The sequence below is a fragment of the Acanthaster planci genome, linkage group LG03 (assembly GCF_054643075.1).
Source record: "Acanthaster planci isolate LZ-2023a linkage group LG03, COTS_SCS, whole genome shotgun sequence".
NCBI lineage: Eukaryota > Metazoa > Echinodermata > Asteroidea > Valvatida > Acanthasteridae > Acanthaster > Acanthaster planci.
In genome coordinates this window covers 4,958,481-4,985,792 of record NC_141779.1, presented here as the reverse complement: position 1 = coordinate 4,985,792, position 27,312 = coordinate 4,958,481, and the positions used below count along the sequence as shown (strand labels likewise).

Sequence of the window (27,312 nt, the reverse complement as noted above, 5' to 3'; positions counted from 1 at the left end):
ATACCTCAATAATTCAATAAACTCAAGACATAAGAAACCACAAGTAGCATATCGGTCTAATTTAGCCTCTTGATGGCATTTATTTGTCACAACTGTTCACAAGGAGCCTGTACTTTACATACAGAGGATTCATTTCTAATTTTTTCAAAAGTCATAAGTGGTCTGTTGCTCGATGAAAGTGCATTTTCTGTTCCTCCCGACGCTGATGTGCATGTGCCATGGCAACGTTGGTGGGTCAGGCCATGTAAAATGAACTCCCGAATTGGAACGATTCCAAAGTTAACGCCCTCCAGTGCCGCCCGGTCTTGCCTGCTGACCAGGAGCCTGGAAAATGAGGGAAATAAATGGACTATTCATATATCGGAATTTCATTGGTAACAAAATCAGGGCAATTTTTTTTTTCAATTTAATGGATCACGTGCATGCTACAAAATTTGGCCGAGTCAACGAGTGAGTAGAAATAAAAAAGTTCAGGTTACTCTATATTTTACACAGTACTAGATTATCCACGGTCGAAGGATGGAATTACTGGACATTATTTCACAGGTGACTTGTGATAGTCTGCCATATACTGGGACACTTTGCTGCACGCTGTTTTCTTTTTTATTTCATTTACTCCAAATAAAATGTAAGGGAAAAATTTTGATTTAAACATTAACATACTGCCTTTGGAAAAAATATAGGAATTTTTTTTCAGTTTTTAATTTTGCTCAAATTGACGATCGTTCTTTTCAGGGATGGTGTATTTGTAACCCAATAAACCGAAACGTTGTCCTTACTCTCCGAACATATATAATTGTACATTGAAAAAAAAAAAATCCTGTCTAGTTTTAGAAAAACCCTTTCTGAAATTAGGCAAGGAAAGTATTTCTCCACTCTGGGCAACCAGACAGGACTAAAATCCTGGATTCCAAGTACAGTAAAACACAGATAAGAAGAACACTGTTAAATACAGTAAAAAAGATAATCGATGACTCGGCAATACACGGCGGGGGACACGCGGAGGACGCGGTCCAGCGGTATATAGCAGACCCTGCAGCATCCAGACTTCAGTTGCCTGATGAAGGCTAGCAGCACTAGCAGCCGAAACGTCGCTACCAGCAACACGACACCGCGAGTCATCGATTATCTTTTTTACTGTATTTGTCATCCACCGCGGTGATTATGTTTATCTCTTCTATTGAAGAACACTGTTAATACAAAGTCACATTTATAACAAAGACAATTTTAGGTCCCAAGTCTTTTTTTGTTTTCCATTGCTGATAATACAAGGTGACTAGTGTAAAAAGGTAATTTGTGAAGTCCCTAGGACCTTGTTATAACAGTGTTCCACTGTAAATGAAATTTGCACCTTTTCCGTGTTGGTGATAACTGGCTAGTGCAGGGGTGATATCGGTAGGGTAAAAGGGAAATTTATGCAACATCCAATTGGCTTCCAACAGTGTCAATGGAATATTGTGCTTCTTGGGTCTTTCCATATCTAACTAGGCATGAGTTCTCTCCCAAATGGCTACCATTATGTGCATCTTGCACTTAGTTTCCTTCTTTCTTACAATGTGGCAAAACAGTAGCCAAACCCCGACTGTATAAACCTCTCAAAATCCAGAGTTTTGGGCCACACATTCTGAAATCAGGAAACGTCCACAGAAATCCCACCCTTGCGAGGCAAAGATGAATGAGATGAGTAGGCTGGCCATGCCAGCAAGAGAGGTGCCGGCTGGCGGCTTACCATTCCGGGGCGGAAGCGGGGAGGGGGTGTCCGGTCCTTGCGCGCCTCCTTGGACCTGTTGCGCACCACCTTGGAGTGAATGGCGCAGCTCACGCAGTAGTGAAGCTTGGCGTACAGCTTGGGCAAAGCGTAAACTGTGAACATCAAACAGGTAATAACACCGATCAAGATAATTTGGACTGAGCGTTTTGATTAGCACATGCTTCTATGGGCGTAATTAGATCCCTCATGGTCAAATGCTCAAACAGGGACTGGTGTTGGGAAACCTGCAGCCATTCTTAAATCAGTTAACAGCAGAGAAGTCAGTTTGCTTGCAAAGTGCTAGCAGGACACTGGTATGTTGTGTTCTGCTACACAGACAATCAAAGTAATTCTGAAGCATTATCCTATGGCAAAAACAATTTGGGTTTTTTTAACTGCAGGAAATCAGCAACCTATTTCACGAAAAGCTTAGGCCCACAGGTTTTTGAGATTTTCGACAGATTCAACCATTCCCTCTACAGTACAGGTTTGATTAACTGCAGATTTTTTTACTGAAGCATCTTTGCAAATCAAATATTTAGAAAGTTACATGGAAATGTCCAATAATTATCTGTAATGTGAATGTCTATCTTGAAAACAGCTTAAGGGGATAAATTCAATTAACACCATGAGGTGCCCGGAATATTATACTTTTATTGCGGCATACCTGCCACATTGCGAAGTCAGAAATCGCAAAAATCAACATCCATTTACCGGTCAATAGAAAAATGCGCAGCTGCATAAGACAAGTTATTTACATGCCAGTGTCAAGCACAAACAGTCACGCATGTACACATATGTACGGATATGTATGTGCCACAACTGCCATTTTGACATAGCAAACAGTGCCCTCTTTTTCTGTAAATATCGCCCTCTTCTTTTGCAAATTGGCCCTATTTTGTTGGACTATTTTCCCCCAAGTTTTTTTTATCAGAAAGTTCTGAGTTTTTGCAGTCTGGAAACTTATCAGGAGCGATTCCAATTAAATCGGAATGGTAGGTATGTTGCGGGTACACTAAGGACATGTACTATGTCAGCTGATGTAAAAATGAAGCTTATGGTTGGAAATTGTCAAAATTTACACTTCGGCGAACAGGCTCCCATCACGCAGACCATCACCACAGACCTTCCAAACAGAACGTTCCACCGTGCATATGTGCTCGAAAGAGTAAGGAAATGGCAGCCGTTCCAGTGGAACACCTAGCAATCTGCTGGGACCATGGAGTGTGCTCAGCAGCATGGCCAGTTTGCCAAATGGAACGTTCAGACTGTTCCATTTTTTTTAAGGTACTCCCTAAGCATAGTCAGGGTTGAGGAGTGAATGTGAGCATGACAGAGGAAACTTTTATTGAATTGTAGCACTTCAGCAAACAAGTATAAAAGTGGGAACCCAGCCAGGAGATGACTTCAACAGGAGACAATAGCAGGCTTTTTCAATGAGTTATTTTTCAATGTAGGTTTACTGGCTAATTCCATTGGAAAGGGTCGGGCTAGTGACATAAAATCCAGTTCTATGTGGATTTTTTTTATTTGGGCATTGGGCCCTTTCTTCATAAAACACATTCCAGACTTGACGACACAGTGTGCCACAGAACATCACAAGCAGGTAGCAGTGCACATGTATTTCCACGCTTATCAATGCCCCTAACATTTTGCGCGATCTTCTATTTCTCATTTCTTAAACTGTAATTCAGTAAGCTTATAAAAGTATTGGCCTTACCTTCATAAACACTGGCATCCTGGATGTCACGGACAGCCGCGGCCTCCACAATGTTCCTGATGACAAACTTCTTGATGGCCTTGTCCTTGGGCACGCAGCGGGCACAGTTGGTGCAGCGCACGGGCCGCACGTGGCCACGGCCCTTCTTGTTGCGTCCGTTGTTGCGTCGCTTGCAAGTCTGCGCAGTGCACACACACAAAATGGATGTGAAACTCTGTAGACATTGTGACATCACTATCTTGTTCCTATCTTCTCAAAGATGGGGTAATTTGACACGGATGTCTCCCTACAAACTGTATACGTAGACCAGGGCATCCACCAGTGGTTAAGTTCCAGTCCACAACATTGTCGTGTCCTGTGTCTTAGCGCACATGCTCATATCTGCACCCATAGATGCTGTGGCTCAAAATCTCCTCGAGCTTTTGCATGAGGAGAGAAATTTTGCCTGGACAGGTGCATGCAGACTGGTCAAAAACTTTCACGGATTTGCAGCCCATTCAATGTCAGAGTACCAGTGAAGCCCCACAGTTCATCCTTGACATTAACCCTCCTTTAGTTTTACAGCACAAATATGCACAAGTGCCCAAGGTCACTCTCTTGCATGTTGGTGCAGTGCACAACACGACACAGCTGTGCTTCTTTGAGGTGTTTACCAAGTGACCCAAAGAGTGACTTCAGCATAGGAGGGTTAAAGGGCTGTCAAAAATACTTTTGTAAAATATTTCACTGTTTGGCATGATTCTGGCAACTTTTGAACTGAGAATTCAAGTTTTAGTAATTACTCCCGTTGGGGTGATAGTGTGACCGATCAAGTCCAGACTTCAAACAAAATAAAGAGTTTCAACTAACTCCCCAGTCTTGGTCATACCAGTTAGTGGGTCTGAGACTCTCTACAGATTTTGTTTCCATGTACTGGAGTAGACCCAATGATACAGGGTTATTTATAGCCTTGACATGGCAGACCTCCAAAAATTGGCAATCAAGAATTTGGAATCTTTCTCCCCAAATTCAGGATTTTTCATGAAAAATCAGAATATTTTCCACATTACCATGAACAAGTAAAAATCAATGATGCATTGTACTGGAGTCTAATCCATGTCCATGATGATGTACAGTACCACGCGTTAGGGATCAACGGATGATCGGATCGGACATCAGATCAGGCCAATGTTGTCGAACATCAGCCGATCTGATCGTTGGGAGTTCTACCAATGACTGTTTCACGATCAACAAGTCTTGTGCCAAGACAATGTATAGGCCACCCATGCGTGTGTCTTGGAGGACCATGTTCGTCCATAGACATATTGTGTCAGCAAAATCCAGGCACGCTTATTTGAATGGGAGGACGCGTCAGAAAGTTTAAGTGCTGTGCATGTGTCGAGCGAAAATAGCTGGATTTTGACAGATTTCGAAGTACAAAATATTGTTGAAGCCCCAATGGTTTGACTTCAGTATTTATGGAAGCCAGTAGGATGCTAACCCATCATTCATGATAGGTAGTAGCGCCCTCAGCGTAGTGTCGGAAATACGTTTCTTTGCCTTCATCATGTTCAACACCGCACGTGAATCAAAATCGTATGGTGTTGGTAATTTTGTAGCGGTAAAAATGTTATTCATATGATAGGTAAACAGAAAAGAAATGTTTTGTTAACCGTGAAAACTATTAAATAAGGGAATTTCCGATTCCTCAGGAGCCAAATCTACATGTAATGTACGAAAAAAATCAGCTAAATTTTCATGAGCTGTTACGGTCCATACCATCTTTGCGAGTGGTGGATAAAAAGAGGGAGTTGAACTGGTTCCCAAGAGCCTCATTGGTGTGTCAAGCACGTGCAAAGCACCAGTTAAAAATGAGCCATGCACTTTGCGGGCGCCCTCTTGGCGCCCGACTAAACTTTTCCTACCGCCGGCAAATCGCAAACGGACCGCGGACTGATGGCCTGGCCTAGCAGGGCTAGGGTGCAGTGAACTAATACTTCAAGCCCCAAAATCATCAATTTTGTGACTCAAACGACAATAACATGCAGCAGACATTACTGGAGTTTCTCAAACAAAGTTTAGATTATTGTCTTGTCCTTAGTCTTTCAATTCTTGTCAATTATTGGTAGCCATAAGCAATCATTCACACAAAAACTAACACTGCTCAAAAAGGGATTGTTCCCCAGCCAGGTCGCAGCCGTTTTTTTCAAATGTAGAACAGCCTCCAAGGGGGTTGATCCTATCTCTATAAGCTATTTCCACAATCTCTCCATTTTTTCGGCCAAATAATCACCTTTTCCGAAGAAATTGTGTTTGGGGGGGCATGATGCTTTTTTACGCCAATGAGCTCAGCAGAAATTAGTACACTACAACCTGACATCTAAATCTGCCCCTTTTTCAAAAGAATTTGTCTGAAAGTTCGCTTTAAAAAGACAGCATTTCTTCCACTGAACCTAAATTTTCTGAAGTACATGTATAGGCAAAAAATGAACGTGGGGCTTGGAAGCAGAGCATGCGGGGTCCCACCTGCTGGCCGGGAGAATGGCACCACGGCGCATCAAGTTGTGTAACGGGCAGCAGCGTTTCCATTTTTAAAAGTGTAGCTGCAATGAATTTTTCTTCGACACAATTTTTCTGCATCTTTGTACTTTTCCCTCAATATATGAAAACTCTTCCACACTCTTATTTGGTTAAATGTATTGAAAAGTGCACACTTTAAAACAATAAAATTGTCCATGTTTTTGCCGGACAACTGAGGGCGCTGTTGCTCTGAAGTCATTTAGGGAAGACACGGTTCAGTGCATAGGTGTACATGTATTTCTGTTAAAATTGTGAACCCAGAATTCACCAACTGATAACATTTCTGAGAGAGGGATTAATGGTTTCTTATTGCTATGGACATAAACAGCAATGAAACAGCAAAGAAGAGAAAACTTAGTCCAGGAAAATCTACAAAACGCAGGACTTTTTTTGTGTACAAATCTATGAAACATTGAGGTTTCGTCCGGAGATGACATCACAGTTTTGCTCATAGATATGGAAATATCACTAGCATAAAAACCAACAATGTATTAAAATACCCTTTGAAATATTGAAACCAAAGTTGAAAATAATGGTTACTGAGGCAAAAAGGTGCAATTTGCAGATTTGTAATCAAAAACACTGATTGCAGCTACCCTAATTTTCAGAAATTTTCACGTCCTAAGGAAAATCTGAGGAAATGAACAATTTAATGCAAATGAAAATCCAAATTCTGAAGGTAATTTTACAGAAATTTCAAGAATACTTAAAATAAAAACCATGAAAAACTAGATATCAGTTGTGTTCCAATAACAAAATGGCACATCCGGAACAGGAATTGGGTGTACGAAACGTATTTTATACGCGGCTTCTCGCCCTTGGGGCCTACTCTGCTAAAGTTGCTATCTCAAACCCACGTTTCACAGCAGTGTTCGCGGGGCTGTTTGACTGGTTACCGTCGAAAAGAGATCCGTGATTCGTTAGTTGAGGCCTCAGTGGTCTTAGCCTATTGTAGGCTAGAGGGTCGCCGTCGCGATCACTGCACGCGTGCTACTTCGATATGCCTTATTTTACTATTTGAATGTCCGACAGTCTGAAGCGACGCTATAAGAACTATTCATTTTGTGAAAAAAAGAGTGAATTCAAATGCACATTGTTGAAGGAAAAAAGGAAATTCAATTTGGCGATAAGGAAGGCAATAAAGAAATTTAATGTTGAGGAATGGAAACACTGGTAACGGAGGCTGGAGCTGAAAGGGGCTGGATGGGGTCTGCGGGGAAGCACATTCAATGGCCGTGAACTCAACATTCCGTGCGGTGGATAGGTGATCGTGGATTCGGAGGGTGGACGTCATTTGATACTATGGTTCCTCCATTGGAAACTCTTGGTGTAACTTGCCAGAATACACAGCTTATTTTCATTCAGCAGGCCTACTCCTTGCAAAAATATATGTAGGCCGCCTTCAACACGGAACACCCCATCCCCCAATTTCACCCAACTTACGCTCCAATACGGGCGATTCACAATAGTGCGCCACCGAGAGTTTGTAATGCGTTGGCCAATCATGACGCGCGAAATTTGTCGACCCTTTCCAAACGCGCACTGGGCCGACAAATTTCGTGCATTGTGATTGGCCAACGCGGTGCGAACTCTTGGTGGCGCACTATTGTGAAACGGCCGTATTACGTCACATATTATAATGATCATGTCATGAGTGAAAAAATGTGAAAATTCACAATTAAAGTCGAAAATGAAGAAATGTATGTGCCAATTCACAATTAAAGTACTGACTTGATAGGTCCGTCTTTCTTTCCACGTGGGATGTGGCGGAGTGTGGCGAGGTTAGAGGTTCAACCCCCTCTTCCGTCGGCTGAAAAGCAGTCCTGCCGGGCGCTGGAGCAACAACACTTTCACTGTGATTTTAACGGTTACTGTCGCTGATTGGACCATATCAAACCAGCTCTTTAACGGGTAGCTACAACTATTTCTTTCTTAACCACAATTTTCCTTATATTACCCTTCTTCAATGTACGAACACTCTTTTACACTCCCAATTGGTTAAAATTGAAGGTGCATTTTTAAAATTACTTTAAATTACCCATACTTTCCTAGACATTTTTCAGTGCATAAGTTTTCTGTTCAAATTGTAAACTTGGAATTTACTTGCTGGAAACATTTCTGAGAATGGAATTGACGCTTGCTTAAACAACAACAAGGAATCAGCAAAGAAGACAACATTTAGGCCAGCAAAATCTACAAAAATGCAACACTTTTTTGTGTACATACCAGTGTTACATTGAGGCTTTCTTTCCGGGATGACATCACAGTTTAGCTCATGAATACAGAAATGCTCATTAGCATAAAAACCAAAAATGCAGCAAAATACCCTTTGAAATAGTGAAACAAAAATTGAAAGTCAGGTTAACTGTGACACAAAGGTACATTTTGAAGGTCTGTTTTAAAGTAAACTGAAGCAATCCTTTAACTAATGGGCCTCGGTCCAATGAGGATTTATCTTGCTTTAGGTTTCACGTGATTCATCTCTTAAATGTTAGAACATGACATCTTGTTCTTGCAGAACGTGGAAAATGATATTAAAATAAAATGCGAACGAATTCAAGAGAATGGGACCACCAGAATTGTCTCTTTTTATGTACAGGTGTCATGATGCATGACCGTTCATCGCAAATCACAGGCGTTCTTACTTTGCCATGGCCTTGGCCTATAGGGTTGCATTGTTCATAGCACATGTATCTGTCTCACTGAAGGCATTATTAACATAACACGCAGACCTACCTGTAATTTTCTAAATTCTGGTTTTTCATGAACTGAAACAAACAGGATTCGAGGCGGTCCCTTTAACGACCGAGTCTGCATTTGGGCGCTGAATAGACTATTAAAAACGTACCGTACAGCTCCGAACGCGGGCGGGGGCACTTTCAGCAATCGCAGTGTCCACCAGCGAAGATGGCGATCGCGAAAAAGTACATCTTGCTTTTCTCAGTTTCCTTGCACGCGCTGTCCGTGAAGACTTTTATCCAAGCCCAGGAACAAGGGGAAACGCCAGACACGCCCATGCCGACAACACCGGAGTATCCCACACCATCAAGCTCTTCGGGCACAGGGAATGAAACCGGCTCAAGGGACATCTACGGTAATGATTTTTATGACCGCGTCTATTGCTTGCCTTTAGGCTCGACACAATCAGCCATTTTTCATGTATCTGCTACTGCCGGTGGCAGTGTAGACGGTAAATCTAACGGGTCCCCCGGTAAAAGTATCTAGGGGACAGAATTACCTGTAGGTAAAAGTGTCACCATATAGGACAAATGTGTCCACTGAACACTTTAACCGGAGTGCGATCCGGTAAGTGTGGGGGCCGGGACACATTAACCGGGGGCAGACTTACCTTTTACACCGGTCGTAGCAAAGTAATTCGGACAAGGCCTATTATTGTGATACCAACTTTTTACCTTTGATTGTTTAGCTTATTATTTTTGTTACACGTTTAGAACCTCAGTTTGCGACGGGCAAAATCCAGCGTCCGTCTGTTTACAGTTTAGGATTTCTGACGCTTGAGTTCCAATCTTCCAGGGCTCCCACTAAGAAACTGCCAAAAAGGCATTATTAAGCAAGACCGACCAAGAAATGTCTTTGAAAACCTCAAATGTATAATGAAATCTATTCGACTAACTTCTGAGAAGATTTTTGTTCTTGATCAATATGATCGATGCACGTGACATTATAATACTGCCGCGTCGTGCAGTTTTTAGGTGACAGCATTTGAAGTGTATATTTGGCATGCCATATATTACTAATATAGTGACTGATACTGGGGTCCAGGCCACACTGAAGTACAATGTACTGTGTGTATTGAAAATACCCCTACCATTTTCCACAATCCTTGCCGGGTCCTGCTCAGGCTGAGACAGTGTACAAGAAGGTAAATAACGAAAGGTCATGCCCGTGGATTTCCCCAAAACGTAATAAATAGGCCTAAGTTACCCATCACGGTCAACAAACGATGCTTTTACGGCAAAACACCCTTTTATACGAAACTTGGAATTACGTGATACATGCTTGTGTGCCGAGTTAATAAGCGAGGCTCGCCAACGTTGATAGCACGCATTCAAGCGAGCGTGATTTCCCTTAAATAAAACAAACTTCACCGCTGCAAATGTGCAGGTAAGAAATTCAATAGCCCGTCGATACTGAATTTGTATCTGACGTGGAGCAAACTGTACACGAGTGCCATCAAGCAGTTCAAACCACTTGCTTCCATTCTTCGAGCCCCCTACCTTTATGAAAGCCAAACTAGGCCGATTTCCCACTCCCCTTCTTTTGCGTCCTCAACACAAGGTTGCCACGTATATTCTAGCGCCTGTTATAATGTATCACCAGCACGCTTCCTATCGTGATATCATGCAACTTAAGTCTTGTCTTGTTTATTAACGGCGATGGGTGATTGGACCAGGTGAATAAATCCCACGTGGTTCCTCGGGCAAGAGGACTTCATGGATCAGTCTGTTTTACGCATACATCAACCATTTTGCTTCCAATTCTCTGCGGTTTAAGTATGACGTAATTTCAGTTACACTGAACCATTGGAACCAGAAGTCAACGCACGACTTGAGTGTTCATCCAATTTGAGCTTAATATCAGTGGTGCATGCGCGTGTACAAAACTAAAACAATAACTCCGACCTGGGGCCAATTTGACAGACCTGGTTATGCACAAAAAAATTGCTTAAGCGTGAAAAAACCTTGCTTGACAAATCAGGTTACCAGCCAAAACTCCATGTGATGTAGGCCAACATTTTTTTTGGAATGGTCTTCACCTATCTTTTGGTTAGCATGGCAATCACATAGATTGATAGATGGAAGAGAGGTTTTTTGCGCTTAAGCAGATTTTGTGCTTAAGCAGCTCTTTGAAATTGACCCTTGCAGTGTTCAAAAATCACTTGCAAAAGTTAGAACCCGAAATCATTTATGAAGTCTTTTTTTTTTGACAAATCAAGGGTAAACATTCTGCAAACGTGGCTGCCCCTCAACTTTTGTAAACAGAAGAAAGGTCTACATGGAACAGAAAGTTTTCTGTTACTTTTGTAGGTGCAAAAGTAAATAACATTTTACTTATTAGTAGTATGCTAACCATACATGCAGATAGAGCATAGATTTGCCTTACGGTAAACACTGCTACAAACTAGGACCATGCTGCAATGGAAACGTGTAGATACATGCATTATGAAATACATTTTCTTTTTTCAGAATCACTGACCTCAATTGAACTGGGCGGTACATCGGTTGACATCTGCACCCAGCGTCACCTTTGCAGCAGCCTTGGTTGTAGTTTCCAGCCGCATATGGCCAACAGCTCTTCGGCCGCCCCGTTGTGCCAATGCGATGGACTTTGTAACTTCTTCCATGACTGTTGCATAGACTACGAAGGAACGTGTATGACAACGGCCAACGATGAATTTTCGACTTCCCAACGTTTGGGAAAATTAACGGTAAGCTTGAAATTGTGTAAATATCGTTGGAACAAGGATAATAGCCGTAATAGAATATCTCGTGTCTGCATGCGTAGGTTTTTGAGACTGTTTACTGAAATTATGTAGGAATATAACACAGCAAACAGATGTGAACATGGAAACGAGAACGGATCAAAATAAGTGCATCGCCACACGGCATGCTGCAGCCTTAACTTAGTAAAATGTAATTCGTAAAAACGATTTGTTTATAAAAACAGCGCCAATGTTTCTTAATATAGATCACATAAGAACGAACTGGATAATTAATGTCTCGAACAAACGATCTTTGGAAAAAATATACTCGTAAAACCGAAGTTAAAAAAATTCTTCTAAAAATAGACTTGGAAAATTATTCTGCACTTTTTGAAAAAGTATTACTTTTGGGCTTTCGTACCTTATACGTTCGACAGTTTCACGTTTTATTTCGCAGCTTGTTGATTTCAAGTGCAACGTTGAGAGATTCCAACAGTCTGAAGGATACTACGTCATTGCCGTTTGTCCCAATGACAATCTGACTGGCGAAGAAGTCTTACGGCAACGGTGCGAGCAAATTGACACGGACGATTTTCTGTCAGAAATTCCAGTTCTGGGCGTGAAGAATCATTTCCCGTACAGGAACGTGTACTGCGCCCTCTGCTGGCGGGAAAATGTAACGGATCTGGAACCATGGTCCTTGACTTTTGAGTGCACCCAAGTTTCTTACCAGGAGGAGGCCTTTGATCTGTTGTCATTATCCACGTCCAGGGAGACGCTGGATATAATAAGGTACGAAGTGGGGTGCATATTGGTCAAGGAACCGCCGGGTAGGGCTGGCTCTGCTGTCAGAACCTGCTACCTCGACGCGAGAGCAGAATGCCCGATCGGTCACCCACTGGCACCGCTCTGCTCGTCGTACACAGCTCTCACTGCGACCGTCGACTTTGTGTCTCGAACTCTTTACAAGAACCCGCACTGTTTGATATGCAACAACAATAAGACTATAGATTTCGTTGATTGCTTACGGAAGTATCCCGTATTGGTAACCGACGACACCTTATATAGACCGCCTGCACCCGCCCCGCAGTTCCCCGGGCCTCCTCCAATTTCGATCGTCTTTGACTTCCGATCCGCAGGTAATGTCAAATTGGTGAGTGAAGGCAGAGTGGTGGTCAGTGAGGTCCCTGTCACTTGTTCAGTGAACGAAGTGTACGACCCATTTCTTTCAAGATGTCGCAGGCTGACGTGTGCGGATGGGTATGCTTTGGAAGGGGAACGCTGCGTTCGGCTGGCGGGAGATATCCACGTATCCGGCCAGGAAATGATCACCTACTTCCACGTAGCCGCCTGTGCCGACCGCCGGACTGCTGAAGATCCACTGGAGGAAATTATCAAAACCTGTCTGGATGACCTTGTACAAGTTAACAGAAGTCAGATGGAAATTTCAACGATGGATTCGGAATTGCTCCAATCAAATAACTGCTTGGGGCAGCCAGGAAAGAGGCCAGTTGTCTTTGCATTCATGACTCGGTTAAAACGGGCAGCTTTTCAGGAGGTTCATCAGAAGGTATTGGCAATGGAAGGCCGCACCTTTTGTTCTGATCTTGCCGATACCACATCGATCACTTCTATGGAAATTCTATACCACGACGCAAGCTTATCGCTGGCAAGGTGCGCCGGGAGGTGGCAGAATGTAACGGCCGATAGTGATTTGGCAGTCCCCAGAAACATGACCATTTGGCGGGAGACATTTGATTGGCTAACGCGACAACCTCCAGCGGCCATTTCGTCACCTCCGTCTCAAGTCCAGCTCTGTCAGAATCCCGACCTCAGTTGTCTGCTTGAGACTTTCAATCGTTCCCTGTTTCTCCCCGCCGGTGACGACGAAAATACCCTGGTTTACATGCCCACGCGGGCCGTTTTTAATCGAGACACTTACATAGAAACTGCCGACGGCGAAATCCAAGTTTGCTCCTTCAACGAGCAGAACGGAACTCGCAATATCACCCAGACTTTTACTTTCTTCCAGTACTCCCTACCGCAACAAATTCTCAACCTCACTGCAAACATAGTCTCGATGTTGGCAGCAGTCGTCACTTTCGTGACATTCTGTGTCTTCAAGAAGCTCCGGAATCGCACCAGCGGGCCCATCCTGAATTTCACAGCGGCGCTCTTCCTCGCCCAACTTCTGCTCCTGTTAAGCGGCGTGGCGACCCAAGCTCAGGCCGCCTGCACCATCGTGGCCCTGTTGGCGCACTACTTTCTCCTTGTCTCTGTCATGTGGACTGGAGTCCTAGCCTTCATTCTCAACCGCACGTTCACGGCGTGGAAGAACACCTGTCGAAGCAGAAGCACTGGGGTTTCCCTGGCGTCGCTGTCATTTGCCTGGGGTGTGCCGTTGTTGATAGCACTCCCTTGTTTTATCCTACACGTCTGCGACTGCACAGATCTTCCCCTGTGGTACGGAAATGAACACGTGTGTTGGATCGGCAACGGTTATGTCAGCATTGTTGTGGTAGGCGTTCCCATCGGGGCTGTGGTCTTGACAAACATCGTCTTGTTTTCTCTCACCGTCTGTGGGATCAGGAAAACAAAGAGAGATACGCAACACGTACTCAGCAACAAGCCTGAAATGCAGCAGATCGTGGAAGAAGTGGTTATTTACATCAAGGTAAATGAATTTCATCTCCCTTGAATAGGCTGCCAATTTAAATCAACTCTTAAAGTGCGTGTGTAGGCCTATCTTTATATAAAATATTCAAACGAAATTGACCTTGCATTATTTCACTCAATCCCATTTGCCATCTTATATACTGCGCATACCTTTTTAAAAAGGTACTAAAGGTCTCAGTCAAATCATTCTGATATGAATAATTAACTATTTAGATAACAGTCTCTTAATTCATCACTGCTACTCTGTGGCGTTTTATTCTTCATATACGCCTCACAAAAGATCTTTGGTCGTTGCAAGTTTTACACATGACCGATGTTTTGGGCCATGTGTGAAAGTTTCGTTGAAATCAATCAAATTAAAACGCAGATTCCGAGCAAAGTTTTCTTTCTTAAGCTTTGGATCTCTAAACCTAAACTGTCAACATCATTTACCCTGGTTTTGGGATGGTTGGTTCTAAAGGTTGTGGTGACTTCAGTTTCAACATTTTGCGTCCCCTCGGTTTCATTAAACCAGATAGCCACCCTCATGGGATTCACATGGATCTTTGGTTTTGCGGCGGCTATAAGTGACGTCGTCGCCCTTTGGTACGTCTTCATCCTCCTCAACTCAAGCCAGGCATTGTACATCTTCTTCGCTTTCATTTGCAACAAGAAAGTCTGGTGTTTCTGGAAAAGAACCGCCCGGTCGACGTGTGGTCCATGGTGCGGAAAGAGGCATGATGACGGGTCCGTAACGAAACAGTCGCAGACCCTTGCAGGTGCTAAAACATACGATACCGGGTTATAGGAAGTGTTCGGGGGACACATTTACCTGGGGACGGTTTTACTTTTGACATAGGCAACTGGTGCCGTGTTGTTACACAAACATGCACGGAGTCGAACTTCGTTGCAGATTACATTGTTGCGACAGGGACCTTGCTTTGTCAGGAATGAAAACAATAAAGAACAAAGGATTAGATCTAAAATTTTCCTTGTAATAAGCATAATACTGTACAGTGCTTTTATTAACGAGGATTGGCTGTATTTTGCATTTCTTTATGGGCAAGTCCGCATTAAGTTTGTCTTAGGCTCTAGTCTACGGAAGCGCTTTATGACATGACTGAAAAAAAAACTGCTCAACTATTTCGCTCTGGCAGATTATTTAGCCAAAGCGGATTACTTTATCGCCAGGGTGGATTATTTCGCCTGTGCCGATTACTGTCGAAATGGTGGAACAACAGACCGTCAGGGCGAAAGATTAATCGGCCTTGAGTAGTAATCCACCTAGGCAACTTAGTGCTCCTTTTTGTAGCCATGTCCCCAATACACTTCCGTACAGGTGAGCGGTTCTTTCCTGGCTCGCTTTGCATCAATGAGGCCCGGGTTCGAGTCCCAGCTTGGCCCAGGCTTTAAGTGCATTTGGTTTCCAGTCCATCCTCGCTCTGGCAGGTTTTCTCCGGGTACTCCGGTTTCCTCCGGCCTCTAAAACTGGACCTTCTTCCTAACTCCGCAATGTGGTGCTGATTAATAAAGGTTATGAATAAACGCATAGTTATTGGCACAAATAGCCTGAGTAGCTGAAAGCGCCATTAAAACAACAAGAAAGCTTCCGGACTACTTAACACCAGTACATTTCATGACGCTGTTAAGCTGATGGTATAAGCCTGTTATAAGGAAACCAAGCCAAACTGTAAAGCTCTAAATATGAATATTAATATAACAATCTAAACACAAAATTTTGTCTATGTTCTTGCAGTTACGTCGGCGCCACGAGGCGAAATAATTTTCATCTACACTCTAAAAACTCCTGGGTCAGATTGACCCGGAATTGCGTCCCATTCGGCGTGACCCTTTTCAGGGTCAAATAATGACCCAGAAAAGGTCTAATACGACCCGAAAGGGAGTCTTTTTTACTCAGAAGAGGGTCACGCCAATTGAGTCAATCTGACCTGGGAGTTTTTAGAGTGTATAACAACATTTTATTTGAGCAGATTACCGCTACAGTTTGTAAAAAAAAGTAGAGAGATGGCTTATAAAGTCAGAGACAATGGGGAATTTTGTAAAATTAACATAAATTCTTTTCCATAACACAGAAATAAATCTTCCTGTTAAAATAGAAAAAAATCAGCTCAGTTATCCAAACTTTAACTCCCGAGTAACGTATATGAACGCCGCCATGTTGCATGTTGCTTGCCACTGAACTGCCAGCAATAACCAGTTGTTTGTTTCCGGCGTTCGACCCACGAACAACAAAATCGAGCTGTTCATGAACATACGAGAACAAGCCACCCGAACTCAGCCGAACGTTTTAAAAGGAAGTATTTCATTGCTTCGCTGCATTTAACGGCAATTTGACAACTATAATTCACTCAGAGGGGCGACAATATTGTCTGTTTATTTCCGCCAATAGAGGCGTTTCACCATAGCGAGTGCGCCTCCAAGAGGTTTGCAATGCGTTGGGAAATTACAATGAGCGAAATCTATCGACCCTGTGCGCGTTTGGAGATGGTCGACAAATTTCGCGCGTTGTGATTGGCCACTGCGTTGCAAACCCTTGGAGGCGCGCTATTGTGAATCGCCCGTATTCGAACCGGCGCTGAACCAAGCCCAACCTTCGGATCTCGTACGGTGGGAACAATGACGTCACAGAGGCATAACAAGTCGCGAAAACGCTTAACCAAAGACCCAAGCTGAAACAAGTTCATGGTTCTGGTCGCCCTGACCATTTCAAGATGAAGTTTATATTTTCCGCTGGCCCACTGTTTTAATCCGGTAATACCAGAAATTAGGGGTCCAAAAGTGTGATATTATTTTTGATGTCCCTGTTAATACATCTGACCTTTGTTGTTTGTCGTGGAAATATCACCAGAATTGATTTCAAATTATTAGTATTTGTTCGGCAGTTAATTTGCATTAATTCAGCACTCTTGGAAATTAAAAAAAGGTGTTCTGAACTTACAAAATCACACGCCAGATGTGACAGGGACACGAAAAAAATGGACCCCTAATTTCTAGAATAACTTGATCGTGTGTGTCGTGAAACATTCAGAGGGATGAGGCCACGACCTTGACGAGGGAAGTTTCGGAAATTTAACGACCTCACACCTAAACTTCTGGGAACAATAGTGACAATCGATACAGTCTGTCCCGACAAAGAGTGTCATTCTCACTATTTATGAAATAAGACAGAAACAAAATCTTTCTGGTTTTGTTGTTCTTTCGTACTTTATGGACGTCTTAATTTTGGGAAGAGGTGGTAACTTAACAACTTGACGATCCCATTTGTTTGTGAGGGATAGTCTAATATGTTGAAACACTGCCTGTTATGGATGTATGTAAATTTGATGTAAATGTGGTAACCAGTTGCATAAGCACTGTATTAATGCTAATTGTTAACGTATGCTTTGGAGCTATCTTGGGTATGCTATACTTGGCTATATACATGTACTAAATTTAAATTACAGTATCGTAAACACTGTATACATGTACATTTTGTTGTGGCAGAGTTTACAGATTGATAACGGATAAACATTGTTAAATGATTATATTTATTCACATATACCTCAGAAAGTCTCCCTATCCAACAACGTGCAATTTGACAGTGAAATAGCATTGATAATGCCCACTGAGAAGTGATAATGCCCGCTGTGTAAATCACGTGCTGGCGCCTGGATACGAGACCATCTAATCGATTCTGATTGGTCAAGAGTTTGTGTGCCCCTGGCTCGCCACGCGCGCGATAAGTCCATATAAGGAGATTCTTTTGGACTACTACAACATAAAATGGACAGGGGTGTTCGGAAAAGTGAAAGTAAGATTCTACAACAAAATCGTCGGATATCCGTCATATATAGACTTCTTTTGACTCTCTGGCTAAAAAGGTATCTATGAATGGGAATGAATGTGCTTGGCCGGTCGACTCGGGAGACTGATTGCTGATAATGCTCGAGCTGCAGGCGAGGGCGTAAGTTGTGTCAAGACCGGCCAAGCACACATTCATTCCTTTAATAATAACATCAGAACATTTATAAGACGCACAGTATCCGCCATTTAAGGTCATAAACGCACAAATAATTATTATTTTTTCTGTTCAGTGGTGTTTCGATCGGTTACGCCCACCTCTGGACGTGTATGAAATCACGCACATTACGTCACGCGCATTACGCATGAAGCAAGCGGGGCGTGACACTTATATTAAATTCATTAAGTTGTAGTGCTGGGCTAAACGTTAGCCGATTTACTGTTTCCCCAAGTAATTTAAAGTGTTTAAGGTAAGCACTGGGAGATCTACGTACTGCCGAACTGTATGCGCTTATCCTTCGTAGCATATTTTATTCATGAAAATATTTTCCCTTTTAGTATATACAAGTACATTGACTTCACGAGTTTTTTGACCATGATTTAATTAACCTGTAAAGTACAAAATGACTGAAGGTTTGAAGATCGATAAGTTCCAGAACGATTGAGAGTTTATTGGACCCTTCGACTGTTACAAATTGAACCTTGATGTCGGTTTTATGGCAGTTAGTGTGTACAATTTCCCGCTATATTAATATAACTATAAATCTTAGGTCGTCCAGTTCGACTGCATCTGCTGTGAACTGCATCTCTTAAATGAACCGCGAGTTGTTGCTAAATGAAATGATGGACGCTGTGTCTGGTCCCAGTGAGTAGGTTTGAATCTTCTCAGTGTTCGATATGACATGCGCGTTGTAACGATTGGATCATTATTGTTAAAATCATGACTTTGTTTGTTAAGTGAAATGACTTTGATGCAGCAATTCTACCATTAATGATTTATCCAGACGGCTCGGCTTGATTTAACGCATAGTCACCCAAACGTATGCCACTCAAAAGTATGTCCATATTTGTTCTTTGCAGAATTGAATGATTTTGATAAATTATTCAAATAAATCTTCATACATTAAACACCGGATGCAATACTCTTAATTCATCTTGAGCCTACCACTTGGGCTCATCTGAACATTTCATAAGACTGTCTTAGGCTGCATCCGAATCTCTTGTCTAGAGCTAGGTCTCGGTCTTCGCTCCATTGGAAATGCGTGGAGACGCGCAGACAATAGACCTAGCCATAGCTCTGGAAGCCCGTTTCGGACACGGCCTTAGCTTCCTGGGGAGTATACCCGCCCGATGCTGCCATTTCAGGCACAAACGGCTAAACATAACTACATCTGCTCTCACAGGTACCCAGTTATTCTTGGATGGAGAGAGGCACATGGGGGTGATTTGCCCAAGGTCAAAGCATGCAGCCCCCACCCCATGGTCGGAAGCGACAAACCTCAACCATTCGGTCACTACACTAGATGTGAATCCAGGATTCTGTGTGCATTTTACAAGGATCTGAAAAAGCCAAGGAACGGATCCAGGGAGTGGGGGTAATGCCCCCCCCCCCCTTTAGCTTACTGCATTGTTTAGTGGCTTACTACATCTAAAGGTTGCAAGCCTCTCGAAAGCATAAATCCTCTAGGCGTCTTATTTGCACGTTTGGTTAAGAACAAAACGAAAAGATTTAATGGCTTCAATAACAAAAAATGCAGTTTAAAAAATCGAACCCTGGTATAAAACTTGGATCCGCCCCTGAAGCCTTCCTGTAATTTAATTAAAAAAAGTGTCGATGGAATCTTGGAAAGAAGTATATTCACAATGTGATCTATGGTTCAGTCAATGAGATGTTTTTTGGTTTTGTTTTGGTTTTGTGTGTTTTTTTAATAAGTTTCACTTCATTAAGGTGGTACATGCTAATTTAGGTACGCAATTTTTATTAGTTGGATTACGAACCTATCTACTGCGAATAATGCAATTAAGGAAACATAATAAAATAACAAAGTGAAATTAATTTTTTTCAAGGGCTGTTTTGAAAAAAAAATTAATGTGCTAAATTTAATTTGTTTTCTCCTCCAACCATGGATAATTGTGGGAAAAAATGGAACATAATTATAAGAGAATTTTTTTTAAAAATTTTGCCCTCAGACCCTGCAAAATTGTATGCCATGTTCGTAATCCAATAAACAAACAGAATGCTGACCTTACACTGTTTGGTTATCACCATTGGCAAATTGCCTTAATAGTCTCTGATAATTCAAATGCAAAGAAAGATTCTCATGGATATTCTAAGCAAGTCGGGTGCACCAGATATCTTTGTATGTAAATAAATTAGTTTTAATACGGGCGATTCACAATAGTGCGCCCTCCAAGAGTCTGCAACACGTTGGCCAATCACAACGTGCAAAATTTGTCGACCCTTTTCAAACGCGCATTGGGTCGACAGATTTCGCGCATTGTGATTGGCCAACATGTTGCAGACTCTGGGTGGCCCACTTTTGTGAATTGCTTGTATTGCAAGTGCACCGCACACTTCGCTGTGATACCTCACTGTGTGTGTGTGTGGAATGGTAAGATATGTTGGGGGCAATCAGTCGATATGCAGGATTATTTGATCTGTCTCCATCTTATTGTATGCTCTCCGCATAACTTGGCCTTGAGCCAATCGACGTTTCTTTCTTATTCCCGTTTCTGAAAGACTGTTTTGAAAAGAAGTGAAATCAGCAATTTCATACAGGATTGACCTGCCTATAGCACAACACAATCGGGGCATTGTCCTGATCCACTGATCGCATCGAACCCAACAAATACATTTGCACGTTTTAATTTGTAAAATGATTGTTAACAGCATATGAATGAAAAGCACCCTGCTAACCAGCTTGAAGTTTGATTCGAGGACCAGTAAGACTTGCAAGAACTGAAATTAAAACGGATCAATTGGAGTAGGCTGAACTTTTAGTCATCAGATGATGAGCAGTGCTGAGTAGAGACAAATGACAGAATCCATCGCTGGAATAGTTTTTACCAGCTAGGCCTACATGTGACTGTGCCATAAACAATGTATGGCTCATTGCACAATATGGGACATCAACAGAAACACGTCGTATTCACGTAAAAATTTGTACCTGCAAAAAAACCACTATCACATATCTGTAACTTCAACTTCAAGGAAGAAAAAAAAAACCTCTCCCTTAGAGTGGTTGTGTCAACAACCAAAAATAACATAATTCCAGTTCGACATGCAGTCCAGCTGAAATTCTGTTTACATTTAAGGGATCAAAGTATAATATTTTGGATAAGAAAGACCATATGGGAATTTCTTGATGTCGGCTGGAATAGAGCAAGCATTGGTGGGAAATGCATGAAGCCACTGATCAGAGGCTTTCCACTCATAACCAGTGCAGTCATTCTGACACAGCTATCATTTTGATAGTAAAACGAGTGCAGACGAGCGTTGGCACATATTATATTATGGTACAAGATGAATTCAGGACGAATTAAATAATGTGGTTGCTTTATTGGCAGGGAAAGCCTGAAGTAAAATTGCTGAAGTTGAGCCCATCCGGTAACGAATCCATTCAAAGGACCAGTGAGAAGTAACAGGGTACATCACCAATGGAATTTCAATCAGAGTACGGACTGCGGAACTCTTCCAATCACTTGCTACCTCAGAGTGATTTGTATGTATGTGCTATGATTTGTTGTGAAATTTTTTGGCATGTATTTAGGGTTTTAATGTATGGTTCATGCTTTTCTAGACAACCGAGGGCGCTGTTGCTGTGATGCTGCTTGAGGAAGGCAGTGTTCAGAAACAGGCTTTCTCTGTTCCACTTGTGAACCCAAATTTTGCTATTGGATTATTTCTAATAAAGGGTTTCTTGTTGGCTTTTTGCCATGCACTGACATGACAGTGATTCAATTCCAGCAAATCTGTGTACACAAATCAATACATGTACAACATTGAATCTTTATGCCTGGAATGACATCATAGTGCTGTTTATGAATACGGGAATTCTAATTAGCATAAAATGAAAAAGGTACCAGATTACCTTTTCAAAGAGGAAAACAAACATTGAAAATATACTGAGACAAAAAGTTTGTATTTTCAACGGTTCTATGGAAAAAAACGTCAATTGGAAAGACCCTTAATAGTAGTCAAACCTGGTTTGAATCCAGAAAGTCACAGGTCCAAATGCTGCTCCAGTTAACATTTTTTGTTCGTCTTTATCATGGTTAAAAACCTGTTTTATTCAGTTCACTTCAGGCCAGATTAAATCCTATGCCATTTTAACGCCGTACTTTTGTCACCCAAGTGCCCAATAGGGTGCCCCTCGCTGACAAAAAATGACCCAACGTACGTCCGCCATTGTTGCAAAGCCCATAGCACTACACACTGTATTTACATGTACAAACATGGCATCAGTTCTAAAAGCTTCCTAAATGGCAGAAATGAGAAAAATACTAGTTACTAGGGCTGGATTGACATGATAACGGCGACTGTCCATGGCACAATCGGTGACCATTATGCTACCTGAAAAGAATTTGTAGTAATTTTATGCAGCAAGGAGCCCCTTGTCAAGGTTATGATGTAGCACTAAGCGCTTGCCTTAGGTGATGGCGGCCGATCTTGGAAAACCATGAGGTCACGTGGTCCTTCGACATCTTTCCATTGGATTCTATCCTCTCCTTTTCCCACTGGTAACCCATCAACTCAAAACTCATCAACTCACTACTCATTTCTCCTGAGTCTCGGCCCCTTCTGTCGAGGGTGGCTGTACGTCTGTCTCTGGATCAAAGAGGAGTATCTCATGTTGATTCCACTGTTGGATGTGACTGTCGAAGTCCTTGCCGACCGTCCACAGCTCCTCTAGGTTATAGAGCTCTCTTGTTTCTTCCAGCATGAAGTGAACGACAGTGTTCCCTGTCAAAACATAAAAGAGATAAATTCAAAGGGTCCAGGCAATAAGGTTTTCTTAGAGACAATATTTTGGCATCTTTTCACTCTTCTTTGAGGTATGAAAATAATTTGATATCCTTTTGGGGTTAAGTGTGTCGAAAAGTGCATTTTTTCACCATTTAAACTGTCTGTGATTTTCTAAACAACAGAGGGCGCTGTTGCTGTGATGTCAGTCAGAAAAGATACTGTACAGTAATAGGTTTGTTTGTTTGTTCATTGGCTTATTGCTATGTATGCAAACACCAATAATTACCCAAGACAAGGAAATGTGGAACAGCAAAATATCAAAAATTCCAGCAGTTTTTATGAACGTAAATGCAACAGTGACGTTTTCTCCCTGGAAGGAAATCACAGTTTTGAGATTAAAATAAGGTTAATTGAAACACAAAAGTGCATTTTCAAGGACTGTAGTGAACAATACATGGCATGCAAACTTTGAAACAAATCCTGTCTACAACAAGACCAAGTCAGGCATGATATTTGATCCAAAAGGAAATATAAGCAAAAGCTTCCTGTAGATCCGTAGGATGTTGAAAATTCTTTAATAAAAGAAAACAAAAGAAACAAAACTAACAGTCATGGAAAGAAATCTGAAATCCTGTGAAGTCAGGAAAAAATATCAATGCAGCTGAGCACCCTTATGGATTGGCCAGGATTACTCCCTCACCTGTAAAAGAACTGAAAAGGTCCAAGCTCGATCGGTGACCATAATGACAACTGGTGGTCGAATCTGCCCGATACCCAGTATATCTCTTGTGCATAGGTTTACCAGGGAAAAATTGACCAGTGCTTGACAAATGGTTGCTAATCGAACACTATACCAGGCAAGATATGGGACGGAGGGGTACCCCCCTTACCTGTCCAATCCCTACACACACTCTAGACTATTGTTACCTAACACATACCCCCAGAAGTCTGCAAAGAATTCCTGAGATTCCGATCAAACAATGACCAACACAAAGGTGGGGAGGGGTTCTCTCCGTCCCATATCTTACTTCAAATGTCAACCACGACCCCAATGGGTTCTTATATTCATTTCATAGCTTTCATAAGTGTTAGGCAACTTACCAAAGTCAAGGCACATCCAGTCATCTGTTAGCTTTCCCTCCACAATCAGAAAAGGGTTATCTTTGCCTTTACTCTGTTTATACTACAAAAAGAAACAGAAAAATCCACTCGTTTCATTTGAACACTTGACACAAGCCGCATAATTCACATGTGTAAGGTCTGCTCTTTTTATGACGCGGTCATGTTTTTCCTCTAAGGGGCTGCTAAAACATAATTTTAGCAGCCCCTTAGAGAAAAAACATAACTGCGTCATAAAAAGAGCCGACCCTACACATGTGAATTATGGCCATCAACGCAAAAGTAGAAGAAAAAGTACCACAGTCTTGCAGGGTAGCTTCAATCAATGTTTTTGATTACAAACCTGTAAAATGCACCTTTGAGCCTCAGTAAACCTTATTTTCAACTTTGGTTTCACTATTCGAAAGGGCATTTCAATGCCTTTTTTGTTTTTATGCTAATGATATTTCCATATTCATGAGCAAAACTGTGATGTCATCTTAGGAAGAAGCCTCCATGTTACATAGGTTTGTACACAACAAGCCCTGCGTTCTTGCGGATTTTCATGGACTGAGCATAGCAATAGGAAACTATCAGTTCCTCTCTCAGTTGATAAATTCTGGGTTCACAATTTGTACAGAAATACCTATGCATTAAACCATGTCTTCCTCAGATGACTTCACAGCAACAGCGCCCTCAGTTGTCCGGGAAAACATGGATAATTTTGATTGTTTAAAAGTGTACACTTTTCAATTCATTGAACCAAATAAGAGTGTTGAAGAGTTTTCATACATTGAAGAAAAGTACAAAGATGCAGAAAAATTGAGTCGAAGAAAAAGTCAATGCAGCTGCACTTTAAAATCCAAAGCAACCATCAAAATACCAGATAATAATACATGTATCTACTGGATAGTAAATGAAAATACAAGCCTCTTTAAAAATGAACAGGAAAAATGTACATTTGAGGAATTTGAGGCAAACTCAAGAGCCAACCAAAGGGTGTTTTGTTTTGCAAACATTGGTGGCCTGTATAAGTTGTAGGTAAAATGAGAGTGGTCTATATCTCTACGGAAGTGGCTGTGTTTCTAAATTCTCAATCTCATGAAACCTTGCCACAATTTAACATGCTAAACAAACTATCCAAATCACTGTACAAAATGCCTCACTCATCTTACATGTTTCTTTCATTTCTTGTGTCTTTGAACACATGAAACAGCAGTGGTTGTCGGGAATTTTAAAAAGAATGGTAGCTATCTTGAAAATAGACCACAGTACCACAGTAGACGCTATCGCAGGTTATTTTGCTAACTATTGTTCAGAGCCACTGTTCCGTTAAAGTCACTCCGTACAAAACTTGACTCACTGCTGTCAACCATTAAAGGGGGCCATGTGAAACGCCCAGTGAAAGCTCACTGGCTTCGTTTATAAAAAATATAAAGCCCCCTTCTTTGTTACCAATGACCCAGATGCTAACATGAATATTTTTGAACTTGGCCTTAAGCTAAGGCTGTGATTAGTCTCCGTACCAGTTTATTTATGTGCTGCGTCATTGCACTGAGATGGCGTGCAGACCTCCCCGTTACCACAACAAAGTAGTCCACGTAGTTTTTCTCCGGTGGTACCCTAATGACGCAGATGTCTTGTGCATTTTCTTCGCGTAAGACGCCCACGATCTCATCGACGCTGAAAACATATGATGCTTTTCCTGTCGAGTAAGGGAAAAATACACAAAATAAACAAGTAGTAAAATGAGGTCTACCTCAAGGTTTTACAAGATTTAATTAACAGGGCTGGTGGATACTTCAAGGAAATCGCAAACATTTTGTTATCAAAATGAATAGTTTGAGAAAGGATAGAACAGGGGTAATTTGGATACAGTGTTATCATAAAAGTATCAGGATTCGATTTCAGGCCATACCTTGCTTAATCTTCACACGAGACTGAAACAAAATGGACTATTGTCTTTGCTAAATGTCAGAAGTTGTCTGTTACTGCGTCAACCCCACATTCATTACCAGTCAGATGTCCACTGGCTGGTATTGTCACAACTTGAACAGCTGATGCACAGTTCTTTTGATTTAACCCTAAAAATCCTAAGTCCTCCAACGGGTGAATGATAAGAAACTAGGTTTCACTGGAGGTGAACTTGTGTTGACTTAATAACAGCTCTCAGTCTGAATCGTAATCAAAAAAAGATTTATTCTTTAAATTATGTCTCTGCTAACTGGCCCCAAAATACACATAAAAATTACAAGCATGAGTTTAGCATTCAGAGAGCGTCTACTCAAAATGCAGTGTCCACGTACCGTACCGTAGGTTATTTGAGAATATTAACATACGTCTGCAATGTTGGCCCTATCAGGATAACCTGCCATCATGCCAACTCAAACATACTGAACGTGTTGCATGTGGCATGAGGCTGACATCAGGTTCTTTGTTCTTAAAATATCCTTCCAATATTGAAATATCGCAATGGTTCATTACACATGTTTAGGATACAATCAGACAAGAGCATTTCTGACAAAATGATATAATGAATTTTCAAAGAAAGCCCACTTTTACTAGCATTCCTTGAAGCTTCCACGGGAGATAATTCCACTCCACCCTTCAAGTTCAACTCTGTTTGACTCTCGTGCTCGGTTGTTGTGGAAACAATGCCTTCATTTGCATCTTTGTCAGCACCTTCACTGCTTTTTTCAAGCTGATTTGTCAACGACTCATTCTCACAAGTTCCAACTGAATTAGAATCAGTAAGCACTGCTTGGGACTTTCCAAAATCTGATGCAATCTCACAGAGGAGAGAGCGCAACTCTGGGTCCTGATTTAAGACATCTTCAGTTCGATTTGACGGATGACTCCATGGGACTTCATCCGCACTGCCCGCCTCCTCCAAATCTTCGCCAGCACTCGAAGGATTTGATGACAACCGCCGGTGATGTAAGAGATATGAAGACGACAAGTGAAACTTTGGTTTAGATATAAAAAATATTCCCTTTTCGCCTTGCACTGTCCTCGCCAAATGCTCAAATTTGCGTGGAAAGTAGCGCAAGAAATGAGACGAAGTCCGGCATGGTTGGAAATGTGCACGGCAAGGTCGCCTGGTCAGCTGTTTACACTGCTCAGCTATTTGCCTTGTGACGCCTGTTATATACCGTGCCGACATCCTGTTGAAACTAGAAGCTCTCAGTAGCTGAATGAAACTTTACAAATTCATTCTCGGGAGGAATACATTTCAGTTTCCGCCAAAATTTCCGTGCAGAATCGTGGATGGGATGGTTGGAACGTGCTACGGTGAGAATGCTCGTGACATGTTCGAATGG

General features: G+C 41.9%; 3 protein-coding genes across 3 annotated transcripts; 1 reads left to right on the top strand and 2 right to left on the bottom strand.

Moving 5' to 3' along the window:
* Positions 1-57: 57 nt before the first annotated feature.
* LOC110986788 (small ribosomal subunit protein eS26-like) lies at positions 58-5,324 on the bottom strand. Its single transcript, XM_022248997.2, has 4 exons — positions 5,229-5,324; positions 3,471-3,648; positions 1,730-1,863; positions 58-324 (listed from the first exon to the last, which is right to left on the bottom strand). Exons 1-4 carry the CDS (start codon positions 5,283-5,285, stop codon positions 280-282), a joined length of 414 nt encoding a protein of 137 aa, XP_022104689.1. The 5' UTR covers positions 5,286-5,324; the 3' UTR covers positions 58-279.
* A 3,497-nt stretch (positions 5,325-8,821) lies between these two features.
* Positions 8,822-19,904, top strand: LOC110985037 (uncharacterized). The gene is made up of 5 exons (XM_087134209.1): positions 8,822-9,123; positions 11,237-11,478; positions 11,930-14,146; positions 14,663-14,906; positions 19,332-19,904. The coding sequence occupies exons 1-5, from the start codon at positions 8,937-8,939 to the stop codon at positions 19,490-19,492; spliced, it is 3,051 nt and encodes a 1,016-aa protein (XP_086990335.1). The 5' UTR covers positions 8,822-8,936; the 3' UTR covers positions 19,493-19,904.
* On the bottom strand, positions 18,579-27,303 carry LOC110986739 (uncharacterized). The gene is made up of 4 exons (XM_022248898.2): positions 26,549-27,303; positions 25,519-25,697; positions 23,996-24,077; positions 18,579-22,891 (listed from the first exon to the last, which is right to left on the bottom strand). The coding sequence occupies exons 1-4, from the start codon at positions 27,153-27,155 to the stop codon at positions 22,704-22,706; spliced, it is 1,056 nt and encodes a 351-aa protein (XP_022104590.2). The 5' UTR covers positions 27,156-27,303; the 3' UTR covers positions 18,579-22,703.
* Positions 27,304-27,312: the final 9 nt, after the last annotated feature.